The sequence below is a fragment of the Hyla sarda genome, chromosome 3 (assembly GCF_029499605.1).
Source record: "Hyla sarda isolate aHylSar1 chromosome 3, aHylSar1.hap1, whole genome shotgun sequence".
Taxonomy (NCBI): domain Eukaryota; kingdom Metazoa; phylum Chordata; class Amphibia; order Anura; family Hylidae; genus Hyla; species Hyla sarda.
In genome coordinates this window covers 139185927-139210114 of record NC_079191.1, presented here as the reverse complement: position 1 = coordinate 139210114, position 24188 = coordinate 139185927, and the positions used below count along the sequence as shown (strand labels likewise).

General features: G+C 41.7%; 1 protein-coding gene across 7 annotated transcripts in view; it reads left to right on the top strand.

Annotated features, from left to right (window-relative positions):
- ZBBX (zinc finger B-box domain containing) overlaps positions 1-24188 on the top strand; it is a 205916-nt gene that overhangs the window by 52574 nt on the left and 129154 nt on the right. For 4 of the 7 annotated variants that reach the window (XM_056565098.1, XM_056565096.1, XM_056565097.1 and 1 more), the window contains 2 exons: positions 668-763; positions 20427-20588. In XM_056565098.1, coding sequence (XP_056421073.1) covers positions 668-763; positions 20427-20588 — 258 coding nt within the window. The remainder of the gene's footprint in view (positions 1-667; positions 764-20426; positions 20589-24188) is intronic. The other 3 variants (XM_056565100.1, XM_056565101.1, XM_056565102.1) reach the window with 3 other exon arrangements.

The window sequence follows — 24188 nt, the reverse complement described above, 5'->3', positions numbered from 1 at the left end:
CAATGGGGACATTAACGGAAATCGAGCAGGAACTTGTTTGTTTATATTGTTCGACTGCCCAAAAAAAGTGTGTAAATTGGTCATTATTCAGTGATAAGGATGAGGGATTGGATTTCGCAGGGTCAGCATTTCCATTTCATGCATCAAGGTGAATCGTAAATATGGGCAAATAGGTTAGCAGATCGGGAGACTCAATTCAACAATTTCAAGCTCCGAGGGAGGGAAATTGACTTGTTCTTCTCTAGTAGTGATTTGGGATCTCGGAATGGAGACAACAGTGAGTGAATTCCCTTACGTCTACTGATTAATATTACGTCTTCGTTACTAAAGGTTTTTCAGTGTAACTATACATTCAAAGCAATCAAATCCTGATACAATACAGTAACAGAGACGACTAAAGGTGTCAAATAACACGGAGCATGTAACATCATTATTTTATCACCTTAGTGTGATGTCGCTCACAGACACTTGACAGTGACATCGCCTTTTCTTGTTGTGCTTGCTTGAAGATTGTGCTCGTTCTCTGAAGTATCTAAAGGGAGAATTCTTGAAGGTTTTGCTGATTAAGTAGAGCTCATTGTATAATTTAAGACATGCCCAGAATTCCTAGAATCTGTGGTCAATACAGTAATTTTGTTTTTGTTCTATTCAATGCTTTTCACCAAAGATGTGTTTGGAGTGTGGCGAGGATTACTGCACTGCGTGTTTTGCCAGATTCCACCAGAAGGGGGCATTGAAGCTACACAGAACAATGCCCACGCAGGTACTGTCAGAGATGCTATAGAAACGTACTCTACCATTGCATATTTGTCGTTTTGGAATTAATTTTTCATATTTTTTTTTTAATGCAAAGATTTGATTATGGAAATGTAGTTGTTTTCCTGTTTGTATTCAGTTATACTAATAAAAACACGAGTGCGGTTCCATTTCGCGCTAGTCATTTTGCTGTAACATTTGGAATGGTTTAGGTGAGATTTAATCATGCATGTATTTCTACATGAGTTACAGAAACATATCATAAATCACTGTATGTATTGTAAAATCACTCCACGAGCATGTTTTGCGACATAATGTAATAGCTGCATATTGAAAGCTTGTTTCTAGTTTTTAGTCGAAAATTTCTCGTACAGATGCGCCTGAGGGTGTGCTATTAGCTTGTTTTATTTTTTATTTTTATTTAAATATTATGATTTACTACATTTTATAGCCAATTTCTTCCAGAACGTAACCTCCGTTGACATGAATGGAAAGAATTAGTTTGTATTCATAGCTCCCTGGGCATGCATGAAAGAGTTATTTCTATAAAGGAGTTGTCACCTAAAGGCAGCCTCCATTCATATGTCCTATTAGAGCAGTGTTTCACAACCATGGGGCCCCCAGCTGTTGCAAAACTACAACTCACAGCATGCCCGGACAGCCAAAGGCTGTCCGGGCATGCTGGGAGTTGTAGTTCTGCAACAGCTGGAGGCACCCTGGTTGGGATCCATTGGATTAGAATTTAAGCCATGGTGGAGAACCACTCCCTATAAGCCATGGTGGAGAACCACCTACTCTTGCAGACCTAGGTGTTAGCTGATTGGCCAATTATTTTAATAACTGCCTTGTAACATTACATTTACCCTGCAGAGGGCTCTGCAGGGGAAATATATGACCAAATGTGGCTTTACCTAGGTTTAAAATCTTACTGCCAAGATTTGGAGAAGCCAGTCCTGTGGTGATCAGCTGATCACTAGGCTGGCTTCTATGTAAAAAGGAGTTTCTTCATGAAACAAGCCTTTTGATATAAGGGCTCATTCACACTACGTATTTCAAGCAGAATTCCGCTCGCAAATCCAGCTTAGAAATTGTCTTGCATTAGGTAACCATGACGTGAATGAGTTTGCCGTCACACTGCAGAAATTCCGGATTCCAGACCTGCCAAAATAATGAACATGTTCATTCTTTCAGTAGAGTTTTGCATAGACTTCATTGGCGGCGCGGTCCTAATGGAAATATATTTTTTTCAGCATCCGCTCTAGGCAGAGATTCCGTAGTGAGAATAGACCCTTATTGTTGTAAATGCGCCAGGATTCTGGTGTCGATAAACTGTCTTACATGACTCAAAGTTTACATACATGAAGTTTTGCCTTTTTTTTTAATTATTTTTTTTTATCCTGATCAAAAAGGGGACATGGCATCTGAGGAAAGAGGGTGTAGCTTACATGCAACTTAGTGTGCCCAAAATTGCAGCATAACATTTTGGAGTAAAGTAAGCAAACAAACAGATACCTATTAGGATAGGGTCGCATGTACCATATTTTGCTGCATCTTTCCTGCTGCATATTTTCCTACCCATTAAAATCAGTGGGTAGCAAAATCAACTGCAGAAAATATGCAGCAAAATACAGCACGTGTGACCCTACCCTTAAAGGGGTACTCCACTGGCCATTGTTCGAAACATTTAGTTCCGAACGCTGTGTGGGCTGCATGGGGTCTACCACGCCCCTCGTGACATCAGGTCACGCCCCCTCAATGCAAGTCTATGGTAGGGGGCGTGGTGGCCACCACGCCCCCTCCCATAGTCTTGCTTTGAGGGGGCATGGCCTGATGTCACAATGGGGCAGCGCACACATAGTATTCTGAACTAAATATTCCGAACATTGGCCAGTGGAGTACCCCTTTAAACAGTTTATTCAGTATATGCACCACATTTATCAAACCGCATGAGCCACTGTGATAAATATGGCACATTTTTACACTCTCTTGATGAAGTTGGCATTGTCTAATTAGTAGACAGTATTAGTAAATATGCCCCACGGTACATAGTTTGGTGACCTAATGGCATAGCCTTTATGCATAGCCCCCAAAACGGCTGACTGAGAATGTAACTTCCTGTGTCTTGTTACATTTGGAAGATCTGCAGCAGAAATGCTCTTTTAACATTATTTTAACTTAGAACTAAGCAGACTGAAATCTTTGAGCACAGGTTCATCTTCCGGATAGATATACTCTGTTAGCGAATCATTCAGTCTATGAGTGTATAGATCAGATCAGCGTCATTCTTTCATCATGCATTTATCAAAGTATTTTACATTCAGATTGGCATTACAATGAATAATCACATAAACTGGATTAACCTTCTCATCTCTTCTGGGACCTGCTACATTACAGCTGCTCCTGAGAGCCAATAGACCTTATGCACTGGTACAACACTAATGTATGATAATGTGGGGTGAGTACAGCATACTCTCCTGGCTTCTTGCCTGCATAAGTAACGTGTGTAGAAACTGCAGTACCGTTGTATCGGTAAGGTGCCATAGGTAGTTTCAACAGTGTGTCTCCGGATGTTGCAAAACTATGTCTAGAGGTGCTGGGAGTTGTAGTTATGCAATAGCTGGAGACACACTTTGAAAAACACTGTTGTTGATATTTCTGCAATGCTAAGGAAACAGTGCCGAAATAAAATGCAGCCTCTTCATAGAGGTCATCAGACAGGTAGTACCAACTGGTTTGCCTCAAAGGGGAACTCCGGTAAATAACAAATTATTCCCTTTCCACAGGAGGGGGGGGTAAATGTCTGATCACAGGGAGTCTGACTGCTAGGCCCCCTGCCATCTCCTGCCTTGCACCCCGGTGTTTTGAACATTTGTGTTCAGAACACCGACAATTCACTTGCCAGGAGTGGCCATGGGGAGCTGGAGAAACATTGCTCATGTATGTCCTGCTGTCCTATAGAGATCCATGGAGGGGATGTTTTGACCACAGCTTCTTATGTTGGTAGATAGTCTCTTTGCACATAGAGATTGCTCTATGCACAAGGAGAGCCGGGGCATCGGCATGAGATCGATAGATTCATTTGACCGCTGGGACCCCCCCCATAATCTTATACATTATGTGAATAGAGGATATGATGTTATGTACTGGAGTTCCTCTTTAATCCACTTAAAAAAAAACATTTGACATGTCCTAGAGCCATGTCAAAGGTTTGGACCGTTCTGTGTACAGACCTGGCCAAAGGGTACAGAGCCCGACCAATCGATAGAATAAGCAGAGAGAAAAGTGCAGCTGACTGAGGCAATCCCGTAGACATTGTAAGTTTGCCTTGCTTACTGTGCTCTTCTCCTAGCTAGTCCTAGCTAATGGCCGTGGTCTTAACACCAATTAAAGCTTTTGATATGTCTCTACAAGATGTCCAAAAATTTTTTAAGTGACAGTGGCCATTTAAAGGGTTTTTCACAAATGTAACCTATATTCAACTGTCTCATCATTAACACATACTAGTAAATTGATTTCTGTGATGTTTCATGCTTTTCTTCTGCAAACTATCTGCTCTGTTTGTCGTCTTCATAAGTCCAACCCCCGGTCTGGTGTACATCTTTTAACAGACTTCCTGCCTGGTTAATACACTCTAGTCAGGAATTTAGCCAACTCTGTCTCCCTTCCACCATGTAGGAGGGAGATAAATACTCTTCTCAAAATAAATTTACAATGAAATGCACTTAATGAGCTTGGTTGCTGGTCCAGATGACCACAGGACACAGGTTAGGGGATAAGTGTCTGATCGCGGGGGTTCTGACTCCCCACGATCTCCTTCACGACCTCTCGGCTCTCTGAAAGGAGCATGTGCTTCAGACTGCACGTGCGTCATTCATTTCTTTTGGAGTGCCGGAGATAAATGGTCTGTAGCACCTGCTCCTCTCTGAAAGCCAATGCGCCGCAAAGGTCCTGTGGATAGGGGATACGTTTTTTTTAGCCATTGCAACGACTGATTATCTGAGCTGGTGTATTGTCATAATGAAACAGCCCCTTCTTTTTTTCCCAAATGTGACCATTTCTATTGATTTTAATATTTTTAATGAATTCTCCAGTAAATTTTCATACTACTTTACTTATTTTTTTTTTCCCTTTCACGATAGTCAATTAGGAATATTTCACACACATCCCAAAAAAACTGTCACCATAACCTTCACAGTAGATGGAACTGCATTTGCCTTCTTTGTAGTTTGCACACTTTTTGCGGTCCATTGTGTTTACTGTTCTTTAGTCTCGGGAGTGTAATGTGAACACAAGTTTTATCATCAGTTATGAATTTCTGCAAAAGAAGTCGGTTGGATTGGGCTTCAATTGGAGTTCCAGTAGTTGTGTAAAATAGACTGGGTGAAATGGTTTACAATCACATTCATAACATGAATGTGTGCTAAATGCATATCGGAGTAATCTAAAATATCTGCTGCATCGGAAGTCTTCTACTTTTTCCCCAAAATTAGCATGTGGGGCCCATCTTTCCCTGCTGTGGTGGCCATTTTGGGCTCGGTAAGTCACCAGAATACGTCTTCCAAGCCTTCTCTCCACCTCCCTCTGCCAAGTCAGCCTATTCTAATCACTGAATATTCATATTCAATGGGCATGCACAGCAGTGATTTGCTGAGCACTGCTCACTGTGTGTGCGTGTGTGTATCAGAGGTGTGAGTCTTATGTAATTTTGGGCAGTGGAAATCCAAGCAGAGTGGCTTCTAACATGCCGGCATGTAAAACCTTAGAATCATGGGAAATGTAGTATCAGGCTGCCCAGGGTGGCATCCATGTGACCATATTTTTGAAGGGGTGCTGGTGGGCGTACATTGGTCACAGAGCGCTAATTTTTAGACCGTATGGTTTGTGAGGTAGGGGTAAGCTGAAATATATATTTTGTTTAATGCTTCATTTTGGGTGAAAATTGTCCAGACAACCCCTTTAAGGACTGTGGAAATCTGCCAGCTTCACCTGCAGAATATGGCATTTATTGCTAAGCAACTGTGTGAACTTAGCTGCTGCCTTGCAAACATATTACACTGAAGATTAGTGAGCCTTGTAATTGCAATAACAGGAATGTTGGCTCGCTGCCTGGTGAATGCATTTTGACAAAAAGACATATTTGTGTAAACGGCAGTGTGGATTATAAATGACCTTCCTGTGTGTTATCAGTGGGATCTCTGGGCCAAGGAGGACAGTAGGTGATTTGATGTAAGCCGATTACATAATACTTCTATGGCACACCGGGTATCACTATTGAACATCCTGCTGTTATTTAGTAATGAATTGTTACTGTAAAATATGATGATCTTGAATTTCATCCAGGTTAGTTTTGCTTATTCTCTATTCATAAGAGCACAAGCATCAGCATTCCAAGCAGGGAATTGTCAGGAATGCAGCAGAAGTAACTTTACAAATGCAGTTCATTATCTGGGACCTGTTAGTTGAATGTCTAGTAATTTCCATAGCTAATCGTACAGAGACTCGGCAGCCCGTCATCCAGTGATCACATGGCTGCATCAGCTGTCTCGATCAATGGCCAATTAATGTTGATCAATATTCTGCCATAAAAGAGCATAGTGGGAAAGACCGTGTTAAAATGTTACATTTATTGGACTCTAAATTAATTAAAGAAATACATGACAACTGAAAGGTATTTCATAGTTAGGGTTCTTTATTTCTATGTTTTTCATTTTATTCGGAACATTCAGCTTAACAATGTAGAGAATTGGTGGTCTTTTTGTGCTATTTTGAACAAAAAGCTGTGTTGTCCGCTCATCCACTTAAAACCGCTAATACACACCTTTGCTATCAGACCCACCGGTCCCGCTACGGCTTCACCATACGAATCCAAACAAAGAATGTCCGGCACGAAATGCATCAGACGTTCCTTATCTGTATTGTGACTCCTTGCCAAGTATTAATAAAGCAAGTTTTATATGCACATCTCGTGCTGGACATTCTTAGTTTGTCTTTTTGTGCTATATACGGTACTGACCTTTTAGCTAGCTGTCATTGCATAGTGTACTGTGGACAGTATGCATAGGTAGTCATATAATCATACAGTATGCATAGGCTGTCATAGCTATAGTCATAGACATAAGCAGTTGCCAGACCCATTACAATGCTTTTATACTATAGAGACATTTTGAAGTGTTAGAGGACGCTAGCCCAGCTATATGATACCACCATTTTCTACCTGATATCATGATATCTGTATTCCAATTATATCTTTGTACTGTATATGTATATCATTGTATTGTATATGTTTATTCTGATATGAAGCAAGTAAGCAGGGAAAGAAATCTGTTAAAATGTACATGTAAATGTGCATCTTTAAAGTGTACCTGTCGTCAACAAAAACTTTTTAAATAATGTAGATACCATTATATACATATATATATATATATATATATATATATATATATATATAAAATTTGTAATTGGTTGAAAATGTTTTATATTTTTGTCCCTGCAGCAATTGCATGTGTGTCTCTAATTAGGAGTCCAAATGCAGGAAGTGAGGGTGGACAAGCAGGGCTCAGTGCACAGAGAAAAACCTGGACAGTGTGCACTGAGGCTCTATAACATGCTCCTGGGTCATACATCAGGATGATTGACAAGCCAGGAGTCTGCACAGATCCCTGCTTGTCCTACCCTCACTTCCTGTTTTTGGACTAATCATAGAGGCACACAGACAATAGCAGCAGGGACAGCATTTTTTCACTCAAAAATGTATGCAATTTGTAACCAATGTATATTGCAAATATACATATAATGGTATTATCTTAAACGTTTTTGTTGATGACAGGTACACTTTAAAGGGGTACTCCTGTCGAAAACTTTTTTTTTAAATCAACTTGTGCCAGAAAGTTAAACAGATTTGTAAATCACTTCTATTAAAATTTTTTAATCCTTCCAGTACTTTTTAGGGGCTGTATACTAAAGAGAAATCCAAAAAAGAAATGCATTTCCTGTGATGTCCTGACCACAGTGCTCTCTGCTGACCTCTGCTGTCCATTTTAGGAACTGTCCAGAGCAGCATATGTTTGCTATGGGGATTTTCTCCTGTTCTGGACAGTTCCTAAAATGGACAGCAGAGGTCAGCAGAGAGCACTGTGGTCAGGACATCACAGGAAATGCATTTCTTTTTTGGATTTCTGTTTAGTATACAGCCCCTAAAAGTACTGGAAGGATTAAGATTTTTTAATAGAAGTGATTTACAAAGCTGTTTAACAGTTGATTTAAAAAAAAAAAAAAAAAAAAGGTTTCCACGGGAGTACCCCTTTAAAGAAGCACTTTTTTTCCCCCTGCCCATATACTTAACACTCACCATCACTAGTTTCACAGTGCTATTTGTGTTATTCCAGCTCAGCTGCATCTTTGTGTTTTCTCTAAATTGATCATGTGATCTTCAGTCTGTTAAAAAAAAAAAAAAAAAGTTACTGTTCTTATTAATTGTGCCAATAGGAAGTCGGTCCTGGGTCATTTAACTTCCTGTGAACTACAGGATGACATTATTACAGACCCCTCCCCACCTAGATCTGTATGCTTCTTCTATCTTTGTGTGATCCGAATCACCTCTTATAAGGATGTGTTCAGATATTGCATTTCTTGCTGTGGCTTTTACTGCAGTTGTGCAAGAAAAATAACTGCAGAAACAGTATAAATGCCTTAAAATGTGTGAAAAATGCAGTAAAAGATTCTACGTGCAAACACAGCCTGTAGACTTCAAGTAACGCATCAGTTGCATTTATAGGGCAAATCACTTTCGCCTGATGGCAATATATCTCCCTTTATATAAGAAAACTCTTCAAAACTGCTCCTAATATGAACTTGCCTCAACCCAGTCTAATAAGATCATGTGGTTGAACTCCAGCACTTGCAGCCTTATTAGAGGAACAGGTACAATGATCAAATGCCAGACCCTCACACTCTGCAAAGCCAGAGGATTCATGGGAAACGTAGGCAGCATCACATTATTTTACTGATGGATCAGAAATGGCTGAAAACCCATGTATATGCAAGAACTTCTAAATAATTTTTTAATAGCATATGCTGCACTATCTAAGTAAAAGAAATAATACATTCCCAGATTTCTTCTTTAGAATTGGCAAGAAATCAGCAGTGGTCCCTCAAGTTACAATATTAATTGGTTCTGGGACGACCATTGTATGTTGAAACCATTGTATGTTGAGACCAGAACTCTATGGAAACCTGGTAATTGGTTCTAAAGGCACCAAAATGTCATCCAAAAAATAGGATGAAGTGAGAATTAAAGAAAAATAAGTAGATAACTAATATAGATAAAGCAAGTCCTTACATATAAAAGTAAGAAAGATCTGCTGGGAGCTGTAAATTACTGTCTATGTCTGTGTTTCCCAAGCAGGGAGCCTCCAGCTGTTGAAAAACTACAACTCCCAGCATGCCCGGACAGCCAAAGGCTGTCCGGGCATGCTGGGAGTTGTAGTTTTGCAACAGCTGGGGCCACCCTGCCTGGGAAACAGTGGTCTGTGTAGTGGACAGGAGCTTCTTCAGGGTCCTGTACAGTACACAGTGTCCTAAAAAAGTTATGGAATGACCCTCACCTGGTGTCCAAAGGAGAAGCTAACCCTGGTACAGGTAAAGTGTTCAGAACATGTAATACCTCCCTGTACTGTAGGGGGCGCTACCAGACACCAGTCAGTGCATACGCTTCAGTAATACAGAGGTTTTACCAGCGAATGCCCATTTTGAGTGGTTGGTTCTTCCAGCCATTGACAGGTATCACAGATCTGGACTGTCTGTACATTGTATGTTGAGTCTGGTTTCAACTTACGATGGTCCAGAAAAGAACATTGTATGTTGAAACTATTGTATGTTGAGGCCGTTATAAGTTGAGGGATCACTGTATATGCAAATTATGTGCAAAAGGGGTATTTAAGGGTATTCTGTTATATTCTTTAGAGATGAGCGAATTTACAGTAAATTCGATTCGTCACGAACTTCTCGGCTCGGCAGTTGATGACTTATCCTGCGTAAATTAGTTCAGCTTTCAGGTGCTCCGGTGGGCTGGAAAAGGTGGATACATTCCTAGGAAAGAGTCTCCTAGGACTGTATCCACCTTTTCCAGCCCACCGGAGCACCTGAAAGCTGAACTAATTTACGCAGGATAAGGCATCAACTGCCGAGCCGAGAAGTTTGTGACGAATCGAATTTACTGTAAGTTCGCTCATCTCTAATATTATTTATTTATCTGTGTACATGTCAGATTTCCCCAGATTTCCCCACCTCAAATGGAAGACTCTGTGTAGGCCACTGTATAAGCGTACAGCACCATACTTTAGCCATTGACTCTCATTATAAAAAATGTATACGGTGTGCTACTGTGTATTTATTTTTGTGTCATTTTTTATTTTATTTTTTAAACTTTACACATTCCAATACAGTAAGAAAAACTGACTCTTTTTGCCAATTGACTCTTTTGCCATATTCTGGGTGCATGGAGCTCTATGCAAACTTTCAGCATGCGCACTGGGAGTTTTTCCAGTGCATATACTAAATGTAAAATGAAATACAAAACTAAATGAAAAGTGAACAGACCCATACAGCTGGGCACAAATTCCAAGTTATACAGAACTGTAATAGATTACTCACAGAAGTCTATGGGCTCATACTATTCTGTAAGTAGTTTCTGTCATTTTCATATGGAATCCATTGGTAAACCTATTATAGGCTATCTCTGTAACATAGGGCTGTATGAATGCCTATGACTCTGTAGTGTGGTAATAGAGGGAATCCGCAGTGTCAGGAATAGTCCTAAATGTATTTTTCAACTTCTAAATAGAATAATGGAATCACCATATCATTGGGCAAAAAGCTACACATAGGGCCACAAACCTAATGTTTTTGTGGCATAGAATGTGGGAAACTATATACTGTATATCCCTGACAAAAGTGAGTATGAGTATTGCCTTCAGTACTTACATGGTTTATTTATTATTTTATTTGAGTCTATCTCCTGCAACTGGGTGGAGATCACAGCCAGCCGGGGAGTGAAGCGCGTTACCTTGGGCCTCTATCTTGAGATCAATAGGCGCCTGAATGCTTAGATCCTGACTGATGAAAACTTTTGAAATTCCCCTGTGACATGTCAAAAGTTGTGACAGGGACAATTTTATTCTCTCAACCTGTCACACGTACTCCAAAAAGCACATGCTGTCCCTCCAGGGCTACTCACACTGTTTTACTCTTACTTTTTAATGTAGGATTATAGCTTTGGGAACACTCTGATGTAATTTTTTTTTAGTAGCATGTACTTAGTCTCAGAAGCCCAGGAGTAGCTATATGCCCGGGGATTGCACTGCTTCTGAGTCTGCGCAAGATTTCAGTGTGCTGCAGGAGCAAAGCTGTGACGTCAGGCCTTGCCTGGGCTGTCAATCACACCGGAACCAGAGTAATTACAGCCCTGAAAGCCATAGCTACATGAAGATGCCACATGCCTCAATAACTACTTGTGGCCAATTACAATACAGTGGAGAACATTTTGAAATTGAAAAGAAACCATAGATATGGGGGTGCAGGACAGTGCATCCAAACTGCTGGATACAAACAAGGAGAAAAGCAAATTGTCAGGATTCGGCAGGCTGGTGGGGGATCCTCTGTGTCAGAGAGGGATTGGCGTGGACCGTACCGGTGGACCGGTTCTAAGTTGCTACTGGTTTTCACCAGAGCCCGCCGCAAAGCGGGATGGTCTTGCTGCGGCGGTAGCAACCAGGTCATGTCCACCGGTAGCGGCTCAACCTCACTGACTGCTGAGACAGGTGCGGTACAAAAGGACAAGACAGAGGCAAAGTCAGACGTAGCAGAAGGTCGGGGCAGGCGGCAAGGTTCGTAGTCAAGGGCAACGGCAGAAGTTCTGGTAACGCTGGTAAGGGCACTCACAAAACGCTTTCACTAGGCACTGAGGCAACAAGATCCGGCAAGGACAGGAAGGGTAAGTGGGTTTATATACACCTGGATCAGGGAAGCTCATAGACACTGATTGGGCCAGGCACCAATTAGTGGTGCACTGGCCCTTTAAATCTTACAGAGTCGGCGCGCGCGCCCTAGAGTGCGGAGCCGCGCGCGCCAGGACGTGACAGCCGGGGAATGGGACAGGTGAGTATATATATATATATAGTCTCTTTTTGTATGCGGTTGGGGCTTAGGACGGATTGACTGTTGCACTGATTTTACATGTGCCCACCTGAGGGTGAAAAATAAATAAGAGGAAAAAAATTGAGGGCAGCGCCTCGCGTAATTCCATGGACTTGGTATGTCCCAGGTGCCCCAAGATGTACGATGCTCACCTTAAGCAATCCATGGTTTTATGTGTATCAAGGCTGAGGTCCTCGGCTGCAGCCTGCAGAGTCGACTGGGCTCTTCTGAGGAGTCGCTAAAGTCCAGAAGTTGGTAAAACAGAAAAAAGACTTGCAATGGCGCTGCCCAAGGCAGCGCCATTGCAAGTCTTTTTTCTGTTTTACCGACACCTGAGGGTGAAGTCACTCTGCCCTCTCATTTTTTGTGTAGGATGTTTCTCGGGTTCGAGCGCTTTTAATAGTTTTTAATCTTGTCTTTTCTATCATTGTGTACCCTTTATATGCTAATAAAGATTGATTCATTATATATTTTTCTTGGAGGGAAGTGCACTGCATTATAGTGTATTCGCTTTTCTCCTTGTTTTTTTATCTTGTATGTATCCAATACGTTGCTTGGGTCACACTTTCCTTCTTTCCTGCTACAGTGTATAACATGCAGCTGTAAATGAAATTACATACATTTGCTACATAATTGTAGGTATATTTATTTTCAGACCGGCAATATCATAGTGCCAGAATAATTTAAAAGCAATTTCTGTTATTATCCAGACTTATGATACAGTGATTTCCAATCCATTTAATTAAAGTGTCGAGATGCAAATAGCTACAATGTAGCCAGTAAAATATATATACAAGGGAAAGTGTTTCTTATTCTAATGAATGGATTAAAAAATAAATTTAGAGTCAATTGCATTCTTTTAAAATTGTTCTAATTAAACTAAGAAAAAGTTAATCCAAAGTGAGTCTTAAAGAAGCTTTACAGTTAATATGCTGGCTTAATGCTTAGATTTAGCTAAATCCTAAACTGATTCTGGTATGATGTTAGCATTTCTTGCAGTGGCTCATTCATGTTGTTATGGGAAGTGTATGACCCAGTTGAAAAAGCCTGTCTGTGCCAACACTTTGGAAAAGTTACTTTTAATAGAAAAGAAACTGGTTGTTGCCGCTGTCAAGACTTCTAATTGGAGTCTTAGAAAACAGACTGTAATGGGACTATTCATCTGAAGTGTCCATTCGACTGAGCATCCTTTTAATTCCACCGCTGTATGAAGAGAATTTCATTACTACTGAATATCCCGTAAAATACTGTCTGTTTCTTTTCCTTTGGAGTAGTCAGCATCTCTCTTCTTTATTTGGTGTCAATAACATGCAAACTGCCTTCTCTAGAGAAGTGTGTAATGGAGTTCTGAAGATCAGCAGCTGCACTGCATTGTAAGCAGAGTCCATCTAACAAAGCCACAGGTCCTTACTGTAAGCCAGTTATTCGGGCATGATCTAGTGTGGCATCGGACAAAGCCCAGTGCTCTGACAGTTCAGCCACGCTGTATGTTCCGTATTCAAATGTATGGATGGATAGAAAGGGGAAAAACAAATTTTATTTAAGCGTAACTAATGTGGCAGCAAGGATAGTATTTTTTAAATTGCACAATTTCACTGTACATATTCTGGTGTGTGTGAATAGCTTTCACTTAACTGGGAAACATATTTTGTGAATTGTCTGCGTGAATATTGCCTACAGTATAATGTAATGTAGATTTAGTGAATGCCAGGATGCATTGTCTCTCTGTCCAGATACAACTAGCATGGCTTCTGTTAATAAAGGGAAAATGTGTAGATGCAGCAGAGCTAGTTTTTTCTTTGTGTGTGTGAAATTACTGAATTGAAATAACTCAGTCTGATAAAGTACAATCCCATAGAGTACTCTGCTCTGCTGAGTTGACAAATACAGGCATATTAATTAAAGGAAATCTGTTGGCTTAACTAATTACAGTGCCTGGTAGGGGATGAAATCACCTTCAGAAGTGTCCACTTCCGTAGTAGCAAAAGAATGGAGCACTCACATCAGTCGTCTTTTTGATTGCTTGGCCTTTATCGTGGTCTTCAGATAGTTTGATCTTTTATCGTGAAGAAGCTGTGGAACAGGTGAGGCAGGGCGTTCATCCCCTGCCTCACCTGTTCCACTGCTCCCGTGCACAAACCTCTGTACAATTTCTATTTGCACCTTACCTTGAAATAAAAGTATTGAAATAGCTTTATTGATCATTCGGTCGTCATTACAAGTTGTACAATAAATTACAATCACACAAAGCATGATGGTACAATATACAGCACAGGTTCCCTAAGCTATACACTATACCACATGCTACACTAACACTCCGCTCCATCACTCGTTATAAAAGAAACAATGTAAAAAAAAAGCCCATACATTACAGTCTGTGATTGGGGAGGGGTGTGAAACTATGGTACTTGGCAAACATATGTGGAGGTAGGGGAAGCATGAAATAAAGACCAAGCAATCTGAATATAATTGATGTCGTGAGTGCTCCATTCTTATGCTGGAGAGCCCCGTTTCTCTTTCTGAGTGAAGCCTTACATTTCTAAACCTGTGCAGTATAAACCAAGAAATTTCCATTTTCATATATGCATATGAGCACTATGTGCCCACAGGGTGAGGTTGATGGCATCAAGTGCCCAGCATGTCTGTCCCCTGCAGCACACATCAAGAGGCTGTCAATCAAATGCAGGAAGAGGAGACAAGGTGCATCAGATGATGAAAGTGCTAGGGAATCGGCCCCTCCTCGTTGGCATTTTATGCTTATTTGGAAACACTACTTCCTGGTTGAGCAGTTGCTCAGTACTAAAATTCCCAGACTACACTGCAGTCCTCCAACTCTTTTTATTACAAACCTTCCACTCTGCCTACTCCCCTTTCACAGCTGTTCTGCCAGTTCCTCCATTCAGAGCTGCTACAGAACCTTGCTCTACAGGCAGAACAGTCTGCAGAACCTGTTGTATTTATCCCCTGTCTGCTCCTCTACCTGTGCCTATGTATAGGACAATGCAGCATGCTGGGAACACATCTCATAGTCGGGCAGTTTATAGCATGGGAGTAGGAAAAGCCGTTGTACATGTAATGTTCACAAATGTTGCATGACCATTATATTAATAATAAAGGCTTGCATGTAACCTGATCCCTTAGTGAAAAAAGTAAAAAAAACATTAGACTTGGTTATTTATTTATTCAAGATAATGAAACCGTATCACATATTTGTGAAAATGGCAAATATAATGTCCTACAACAGGTAGTATTATATATGACCCTTTAGGAGTAGCAGATAGTTTGAAGAGGAAATTATTCAGGTGTTTTCCATCAAATACAGTGAGGTGTACATGGGGAACCCATTTTATTTAAAAAAAAAAAAAAAAAAAAACAGGTCCGTATATGAACAGGCCATGATAGTTGAACAACTTAAGAATTTTCAGACCAACTTGGGCAGGGACAGCTGAACATGGGGCTTAATCATAAAGAAAAGATGCTTTCTGATTGTGGCCCATACAGCATTGCAGTCAGTGAGTGGCTCAATACAACAGTACTGTCAGTATGTACAGTCATACAGCTGTGCAGTCAGTGAGTGCTGCCATATAGCAGTGCAGTCAGTGATTACAGTCATACAGCAGTGAGGTCATTTAGTGGCTCAATACAACAGTACAGTCATTTAGCTGTGCAGTCAGTGAGTACCGCCGTATAGCAGTACAGACAGTGGGGGAGATTTATCAAAGGCGTTAGACTGTTTATTTTGGTCTAAAATTGTCGCACAGAAAGTTGTAGTCTAAATACATGCGACTTTTGCAACTTTTGCTTTAGAGGATTTTTTGAACATGATGTATTCTAGTCTATTTTAGAGGGAAAATGCATTGGTGCTGAATTTATCAATAGTGACTTTTTGGCGAAAATTTGCATTGGCCGAAAGTACGCTGAAATGTCAGACCATACTGAAGCAGGTTTAAATACAGTCTAAACCAGCGTTTCCCAAATGAGATCCTCAGGCATCCCCAACAGGTCATGTTTTCTGGATTTCCTTAGTCTTACACAGGTGATATAACTGTGGTGATGCCTGATTCACTGATCATAATTATATCACCTGTGAAAGACTAAGGAAATCCAGAAAACATGACCTGTTGGGGATGCCTGAGGATCTCATTTGGGAAACGCTGGTTTAGACTGTATTTAAACCTGCTTCAGTATGGTCTGACATTTCAGCGTACTTTCGGCCAATGCAAATTTTCGCCAAAAAGTCACTATTGATAAATTCAGCACCAATGCATTTTCCCTCTAAAATAGACTAGAATACATCATGTTCAAAAAATCCTCTAAAGCAAAAGTTGCAAAAGTCGCATGTATTTAGACTACAACTTTCTGTGTGACAATTTTAGACCAAAATAAACAGTCTAACACCTTTGATAAATCTCCCCCACTGTCCAGAAAACATGACCTGTTGGGGGTGCTTGAGGACCGCGTTTGGGAAACACTGGTCTAAACCGTAGATCCCAAATTCTGTGCGCCAAATTTATCAAGAGCCCTGCGACTTTCGATAAATTAAGCGCACAATAGACCAGCCTTATGCTCTGTAGGTGGTAGGACCACGCATTTCTGAGGGGCTACTTCCTTCCTCAGGTCCGTGTGTGGATACAGTACTTTATATATACATATTTCCATGAATGCATTAACCATTTGAAGTTTGCCAGGTCTGAATGCCATTGGAGGCTGAGTATGACGTCAGCCTCCAGGGTCTATAGGAATGAATGGGCTAGATCTATAACATTGTGATTTTTTGCCCATTGAAATCAATGGGTCCATTGTGGTCTATGGAGATCTTGCAGCAAATGGGGTAGAAAGCTAAATGGCAGGGTCCTGGTAGTGATGTGGATGGGAGACCCTAGTGTAAGTTAAATTCCCGGGTTGAAATACAGTGTTGGGATTATACTTTAATTAGTATAGACATGATTTTTTGAACTGTGGGAACTAGGTCAATTGGATACCACACATTACCTCCTGTTTCAATTAACCTAGTTGCCCATTTATGGTAACCAATTGACCTACTTCCCACGGTTCAAACACTTTAACTATCAATTGACCCATATATGTCTATCCTAATTAAATTATAACCCCCAACACTTAATTGAACCTACACCAGAATCTCCCATCCACGTTACTACCAGGACCCTGCTGTTTAGCTTTCTACCTTGTTTGCCGCAAGATCTCCATAGACCACAACGGGCCCATTGATTTCAATGGGCAAAAAAATCACAATGTTATAGATCTAACCCATTCATTCCTATACACCACCAATAGACCCTGGATGCTGATGTCATACTCAGCCTCCAATGACATTCAGACCCGGCAAACTTCAAATGTTTAATGGGTTAATGTATTCATGGAAATATGTATATATAAAGTACTGTATCCACACACTGTAACTTGGTCCTGAGGAAGGAGGGAGAAACATGTAGAAAGATGTATTAAATGAGTGTATGTATATATATATATATATATATATATATATATATATATATATATATTTTTTTTTTTTTTTTTGAATCACCGTCATTACTGAAACGATAGGGAAAAAAAAGGTGATGAAAAGACTCATAAAAAATGTGTTAATAAAGCTAAAACTTTGCTTAAAAATGTTATTGTGCAAAAAAATTTTAAAAATACAAGTAAGAGTTGCTTGAAAAACACGAGGCAGGCAAACGAGCAAACAGCCAGAGAATTTACTCTGCTTTCTGAAACTTTATACATGCTTTAAAGTGTCAGGTTTTCTTCCCAGATAATTCACATGAATTTCAGAGTGGTTTTAGGAAAAGAAGAGTGATTTTGGCTGAAATGTAGGGAACACGCCCCTTTTCCGGAAAACAACGCCCAATTTGTAGTTTTTTTTTTCACTCAGAGTGATTCAGATTCTGTCGGGTTTTTTCTGTCGCACATTCTGTTGCAAAGCAAAGCCTGACAAAAAGAGTCGGAATCATGTTAGTAAATGAAAATTAGCATGCTTACAAATGTCCTCTTCCGACCCCTATACATTTTTTTTCCCCATATATGGGACTATATGAGAGCTAATTTTTTGCACCGTGATCTCTAGATTTTATCAGTAAAATTTTTGCTTTGATAGTACTTTTTTGATAGCTTTAAAAAAAAATAATAATAATAATTAGGGTACACAAAGTGACCAACAATACGCAATTCGGAACTTTGGTATTTGCTTTTTTTACATATACGCCATTGACCATGCATTTTATTTATAGTTATATTTTATAGTTCTAAAATGTATGCATGCGGCGATACCACATATGTTCATGTTTATTTTTGCTTACATATTTTTTTTTTAAATGGGAAAAGGAGGGTTAAATCACATTTCTAAATTTTTTTTTTTTTACACTATTTTTCTTAGTCCCCATAGGGGACAATTACAAGCAATCTTCTATGCCATGCCATTGCTCCTGCTGAGGCTTCCTGGAGCATCGGAGCTCCGATCGGATGGTGAAGAGGCAAGTAAGGGCCCTCCCGCCGTCCCCTCAGCTGATGGGGACAATGCATTTTCACTGCAGTGCTGCCGGGATGTTTTATTTTTTTTTAAAAACATTTTAGTTTGGTTACTTAATACCTGATATCACAGCGACCGGTGATGTCCGGCATTAGCCTCGGGTCCCAGCAGCTGATAGCCGCTCAGCTCCTGATCCTGAGCCTGAGTCATAGAAGGGGAGTGGGACAAGGGCGTACAGGTACACCCTTTATCAACCTTGATAAAGGTTATAAGAAATGTGTCAGTTGTTTTTACCTGCACTGCCTTTGTGATTTTATATCTATGAATTATTACAATAAATAAGCTATTTTTATACCACACTCCGGAGTGCTGGACTGATCGTTTGGGATCCTCCCATTGTTCCATTGTTACAATTTATTTTTTAGATATAACTCATATAATCCTATTCCTCTTAAAGAATATTCCACCTGATAATATGTACTACTTTAAGAATTCAGAGTTAAAATCAGTCACATATAAGCCAATACATGCAAAGGAAGCCTAAGGCACTGTTTCTAATAACACATACGGTCCATTAAAGGAATATATTTATAATATATAATGTCACTGTAGTGTACCACTAACATACACTGAATGATCTCCTGTCCAGGGAAAGCACTATGCATGGTGGCTCACTTACTATACATAAGCCCTCAGTAACAGAAATATGTTGTCTGATTTTCCAAACCAGGCTATAAAAAAAGTTCTCACAATAATAAGATTGATCTTGCAGACAATGATATGTTCTCTGCTGCTCGGTTGTCTCACCAATAAAATTGATTCTTCCTGTGTCCATGACTGATCATCTGCTCACTGTTAATCTGTCGAAGCAGAACACGTCTCACGCTGCCCCACTGAAGCTTCTCTCAATAAGCTGGTTAAAAAAATAGAACATGACGAGATTCTGAAATTTTCTGGTCTGTTTTATGCCGCATCAACAGTAGCAAAACATGGCTAAAGTTTCATGGATTTTTAACTATTGTCAAGGAATAGACATAACAAGACCTTAATCTTGGTTCAAATTATGTAAACTCCCATGGTATATAGGATTTCGTGTACACTTTGAAACTCTGATGACTGGTCCCTGTTGAGGCTGACAAGCACGCAAGCAAAGCAGCCGTACGTATTAATTACCATTTATACCAAAATAAGTTTCCTTTGTTCATAAAACTTCTGCAGCCCAAACTTTGAGAGACACTGTCTGCATTGATCATTAATTTCTGTCTTGATGGTGGAGGACAAAAAGAACTGGCAGCAAGGAATCAAAGCCCTTCTCTTCGTGCATGCAGTCGATCGTCTCCTACTTGATAGATTTTAGATAATGTTTCCACCGTTATTCCTTAACTTGCGGTTAGTTTGATATTAGGCAGGGAGATGTGTCTTGTTTAGTATGGAAATGAACATCTTAAATGTGCAGTCTTACATAAGTAACTGCCTCTTAAGATACACCTGCACACCATATAAAAGAGCATTTTAAATAAAGCAGCGCAGGTTTTAGTTTTTAACTTAATTGAACTACAACCGGCAAAACATGCAAAGCTCTGTGCCGTAAAAATAAAATATGTCAAAAAGCCAATGTAGCTGTGCATTGCATTCCAATTTAAGCCTAACCTGGACTTAACAGTGGCTTTTATCCTGTGGTTTCTAAAGATAAATGCACTCAGAGCCGCATAAGAGAATATTGCCGAAGAAAAGACAGTTCTGTTCGTCTTCAGTTGTTTCCTTAAGTACACTTCTTCTATGCCAATTTGCATATTTTTTAAATAACAAGCTAAGCGCAGACAATTCAATAAGAAATTTAACATGCATGGAAAGTACAGGGAAAGTGAAATGTCCACTGGAAATATCCGCGCAACATACTGGGAACCAGTGGGTTGCTAATTTCATGCATTTATGTCAGCAGTAAAATTGTTTAGTAATTCAGTTTACTTCTAATATTTCATATTTGCAGGAGAAATCTCAAGATGGCAAATTAGATATTTCACATGCTTTCAAGAGAGAGCGGAATGTTGATGAGGCAAGTGGAAAAGTTGTAAAAGACAAAAAGATTATTGGCAGCCCAAACTCAACCAGAGTTTCTCCTATTTATAAAACACAACAGGCCAATGGAGAGGTTGGTGTTTGTTCTTGTTATGATGCAGCTAAATACCAATAATACACAATTTGTTTATGTGCTTATGCCAAGCAAGTACTGCACAGTTCAGAATTATGTTTATTCGAAATTATATTTTAAGGTACCTCCTCCTGTGTGAACTCTATACACATACTGTACTTTTGCAGAATCTATTATTCTTTTTCAGAAGCATCCTCTTAAAAGGATTTTTGACAACAACCTGTGTATGATGTCAAAAAGTATAATAAAGCAACTTACTAATATAATGTTTATTAGCTGTTACGCCGAGCGCTCCGGGTCCCCGCTCCTCCCCGGAGCGCTCGCAACATCCTCGCTACGGCAGCGCCCCGGTCAGATCCACTGACCGGGTGCGCTGCGATACCGCCTCCAGCCGGGATGCGATTCGCGATGCGGGTGGCGCCCGCTCGCGATGCGCACCCCGGCTCCCGTACCTGACTCGCTCTCCGTCGGTCCTGTCCCGGCGCGCGCGGCCCCGCTCCCTAGGGCGCGCGCGCGCCGGGTCTCTGCGATTTAAAGGGCCACTGCGCCACTGATTGGCGCAGTGGTTCTAATTAGTGTGTTCACCTGTGCACTCCCCATGTATACCTCACTTCCCCTGCACTCCCTCGCCGGATCTTGTTGCCATCGTGCCAGTGAAAGCGTTTCCTTGTGTGTTCCTAGCCTGTGTTCCAGACCTCCTGCCGTTGCCCCTGACTACGATCCTTGCTGCCTGCCCCGACCTTCTGCTACGTCCGACCTTGCTCTTGTCTACTCCCTTGTACCGCGCCTATCTTCAGCAGTCAGAGAGGTTGAGCCGTTGCTAGTGGATACGACCTGGTTACTACCGCCGCTGCAAGACCATCCCGCTTTGCGGCGGGCTCTGGTGAATACCAGTAGTAACTTAGAACCGGTCCACTAGCACGGTCCACGCCAATCCCTCTCTGGCACAGAGGATCCACCTCCTGCCAGCCGAATCGTGACAGTAGATCCGGCCATGGATCCCGCTGAAGTTCCTTTGCCAGTTGTCGCCGACCTCACCACGGTGGTCGCCCAGCAGTCACAACAGATAGCGCAACAAGGCCATCAGCTGTCTCAACTGACCGTGATGCTACAGCAGCTACTACCACAGCTTCAGCAATCATCTCCTCCGCCAGCTCCTGCACCTCCTCCGCAGCGAGTGGCCGCTTCCGGCCTACGACTATCCTTGCCGGATAAATTTGATGGGGACTCTAAGTTTTGCCGTGGCTTTCTTTCACAATGTTCCCTGCACTTGGAGATGATGTCGGACCAGTTTCCTACTGAAAGGTCTAAGGTGGCTTTCGTAGTCAGCCTTCTGTCTGGGAAAGCTCTGTCATGGGCCACACCGCTCTGGGACCGCAATGACCCCGTCACTGCCTCTGTACACTCCTTCTTCTCGGAAATTCGAAGTGTCTTTGAGGAACCTGCCCGAGCCTCTTCTGCTGAGACTGCCCTGCTGAACCTGGTCCAGGGTAATTCTTCCGTTGGCGAGTACGCCATACAATTCCGTACTCTTGCTTCCGAACTATCCTGGAATAATGAGGCCCTCTGCGCGACCTTTAAAAAAGGCCTATCCAGCAACATTAAAGATGTTCTGGCCGCACGAGAAATTCCTGCTAACCTACATGAACTCATTCATCTAACCACTCGCATTGACATGCGTTTTTCCGAAAGGCGTCAGGAGCTCCGCCAGGATATGGACTTTGTTCGCACGAGGCGTTTTTTCTCCCCGGCTCCTCTCTCCTCTGGTCCTCTGCAATCCGTTCCTGTGCCTCCCGCCGTGGAGGCTATGCAAGTTGACCGGTCTCGCTTGACACCTCAAGAGAGGACACGACGCCGCATGGAGAATCTTTGCCTGTACTGTGCCGGTACCGAACACTTCCTGAAGGATTGTCCTATCCGTCCTCCCCGCCTGGAAAGACGTACGCTGACTCCGCACAAAGGTGAGACAGTCCTTGATGTCAACTCTGCTTCTCCACGTCTTACTGTGCCTGTGCGGATATCGGCCTCTACCTTCTCCTTCTCTACTATGGCCTTCTTGGATTCCGGATCTGCAGGAAATTTTATTTTGGCCTCTCTCATCAACAGGTTCAACATCCCGGTGACCAGTCTCGCCAGACCCCTCTACATCAATTGTGTTAACAATGAAAGATTGGACTGTACCATACGTTACCGCACGGAGCCCCTCCTAATGTTCATCGGACCTCATCACGAAAAAATTGAGTTTTTGGTCCTCCCCAATTGCACTTCCGAAATTCTCCTTGGACTACCATGGCTTCAACGCCATTCCCCAACCCTTGATTGGTCCACAGGGGAGATCAAGAGCTGGGGTACCTCTTGTTTCAAGGACTGCCTTAAACCGGTTCCCAGTACTCCCTGCCGTGACCCTGTGGTTCCCCCTGTAACCGGTCTCCCTAAGGCCTATATGGACTATGCTGACGTATTTTGCAAAAAACAAGCTGAGACTTTACCTCCTCACAGGCCTTATGACTGTCCTATTGACCTCCTCCCGGGCACTACTCCACCCCGGGGCAGAATTTATCCTCTGTCCGCCCCGGAGACTCTTGCTATGTCTGAATACATCCAGGAAAATTTAAAAAAGGGGTTTATCCGCAAATCCTCCTCTCCTGCCGGAGCTGGATTTTTCTTTGTGTCCAAAAAAGATGGCTCCCTACGTCCTTGCATTGACTACCGCGGACTTAATAAAATCACGGTAAAGAACCGCTACCCCCTACCTCTTATCTCTGAACTCTTTGATCGCCTTCAAGGTGCCCACATCTTTACCAAACTGGACTTAAGAGGTGCTTATAATCTCATCCGCATCAGGGAGGGGGACGAATGGAAAACTGCATTTAACACTAGAGATGGACACTTTGAGTATCTGGTCATGCCCTTTGGCCTGTGCAACGCCCCTGCCGTCTTCCAAGACTTTGTTAATGAAATTTTTCGTGATCTCTTATATTCCTGTGTTGTTGTGTATCTGGACGATATTCTGATTTTTTCTGCCAACTTAGAAGAACACCGCCAGCATGTCCGCATGGTTCTTCAGAGACTTCGAGACAATCAACTTTATGCCAAAATGGAGAAATGTCTGTTTGAATGTCAATCTCTTCCTTTCCTAGGATACTTGGTCTCTGGCCAGGGACTACAAATGGACCCAGATAAACTCTCTGCCGTCTTAGATTGGCCACGCCCCTCCGGACTCCGTGCTATCCAACGTTTTTTGGGGTTCGCCAATTATTACAGACAATTTATTCCACATTTTTCCACCATTGTGGCTCCTATCGTGGCTTTAACCAAGAAGAATGCCAATCCTAAGTCCTGGCCTCCTCAAGCGGAAGACGCTTTTAAACGGCTCAAGTCTGCCTTTTCTTCTGCTCCCGTGCTCTCCAGACCTGACCCATCTAAACCCTTCCTATTGGAGGTTAATGCCTCCTCAGTGGGAGCTGGAGCGGTCCTTCTACAAAAAAATTCTTCCGGGCATGCTGTTACTTGTGGTTTTTTTTCTAGGACCTTCTCTCCGGCAGAGAGGAACTACTCCATCGGGGATCGAGAGCTACTGGCCATTAAATTAGCACTTGA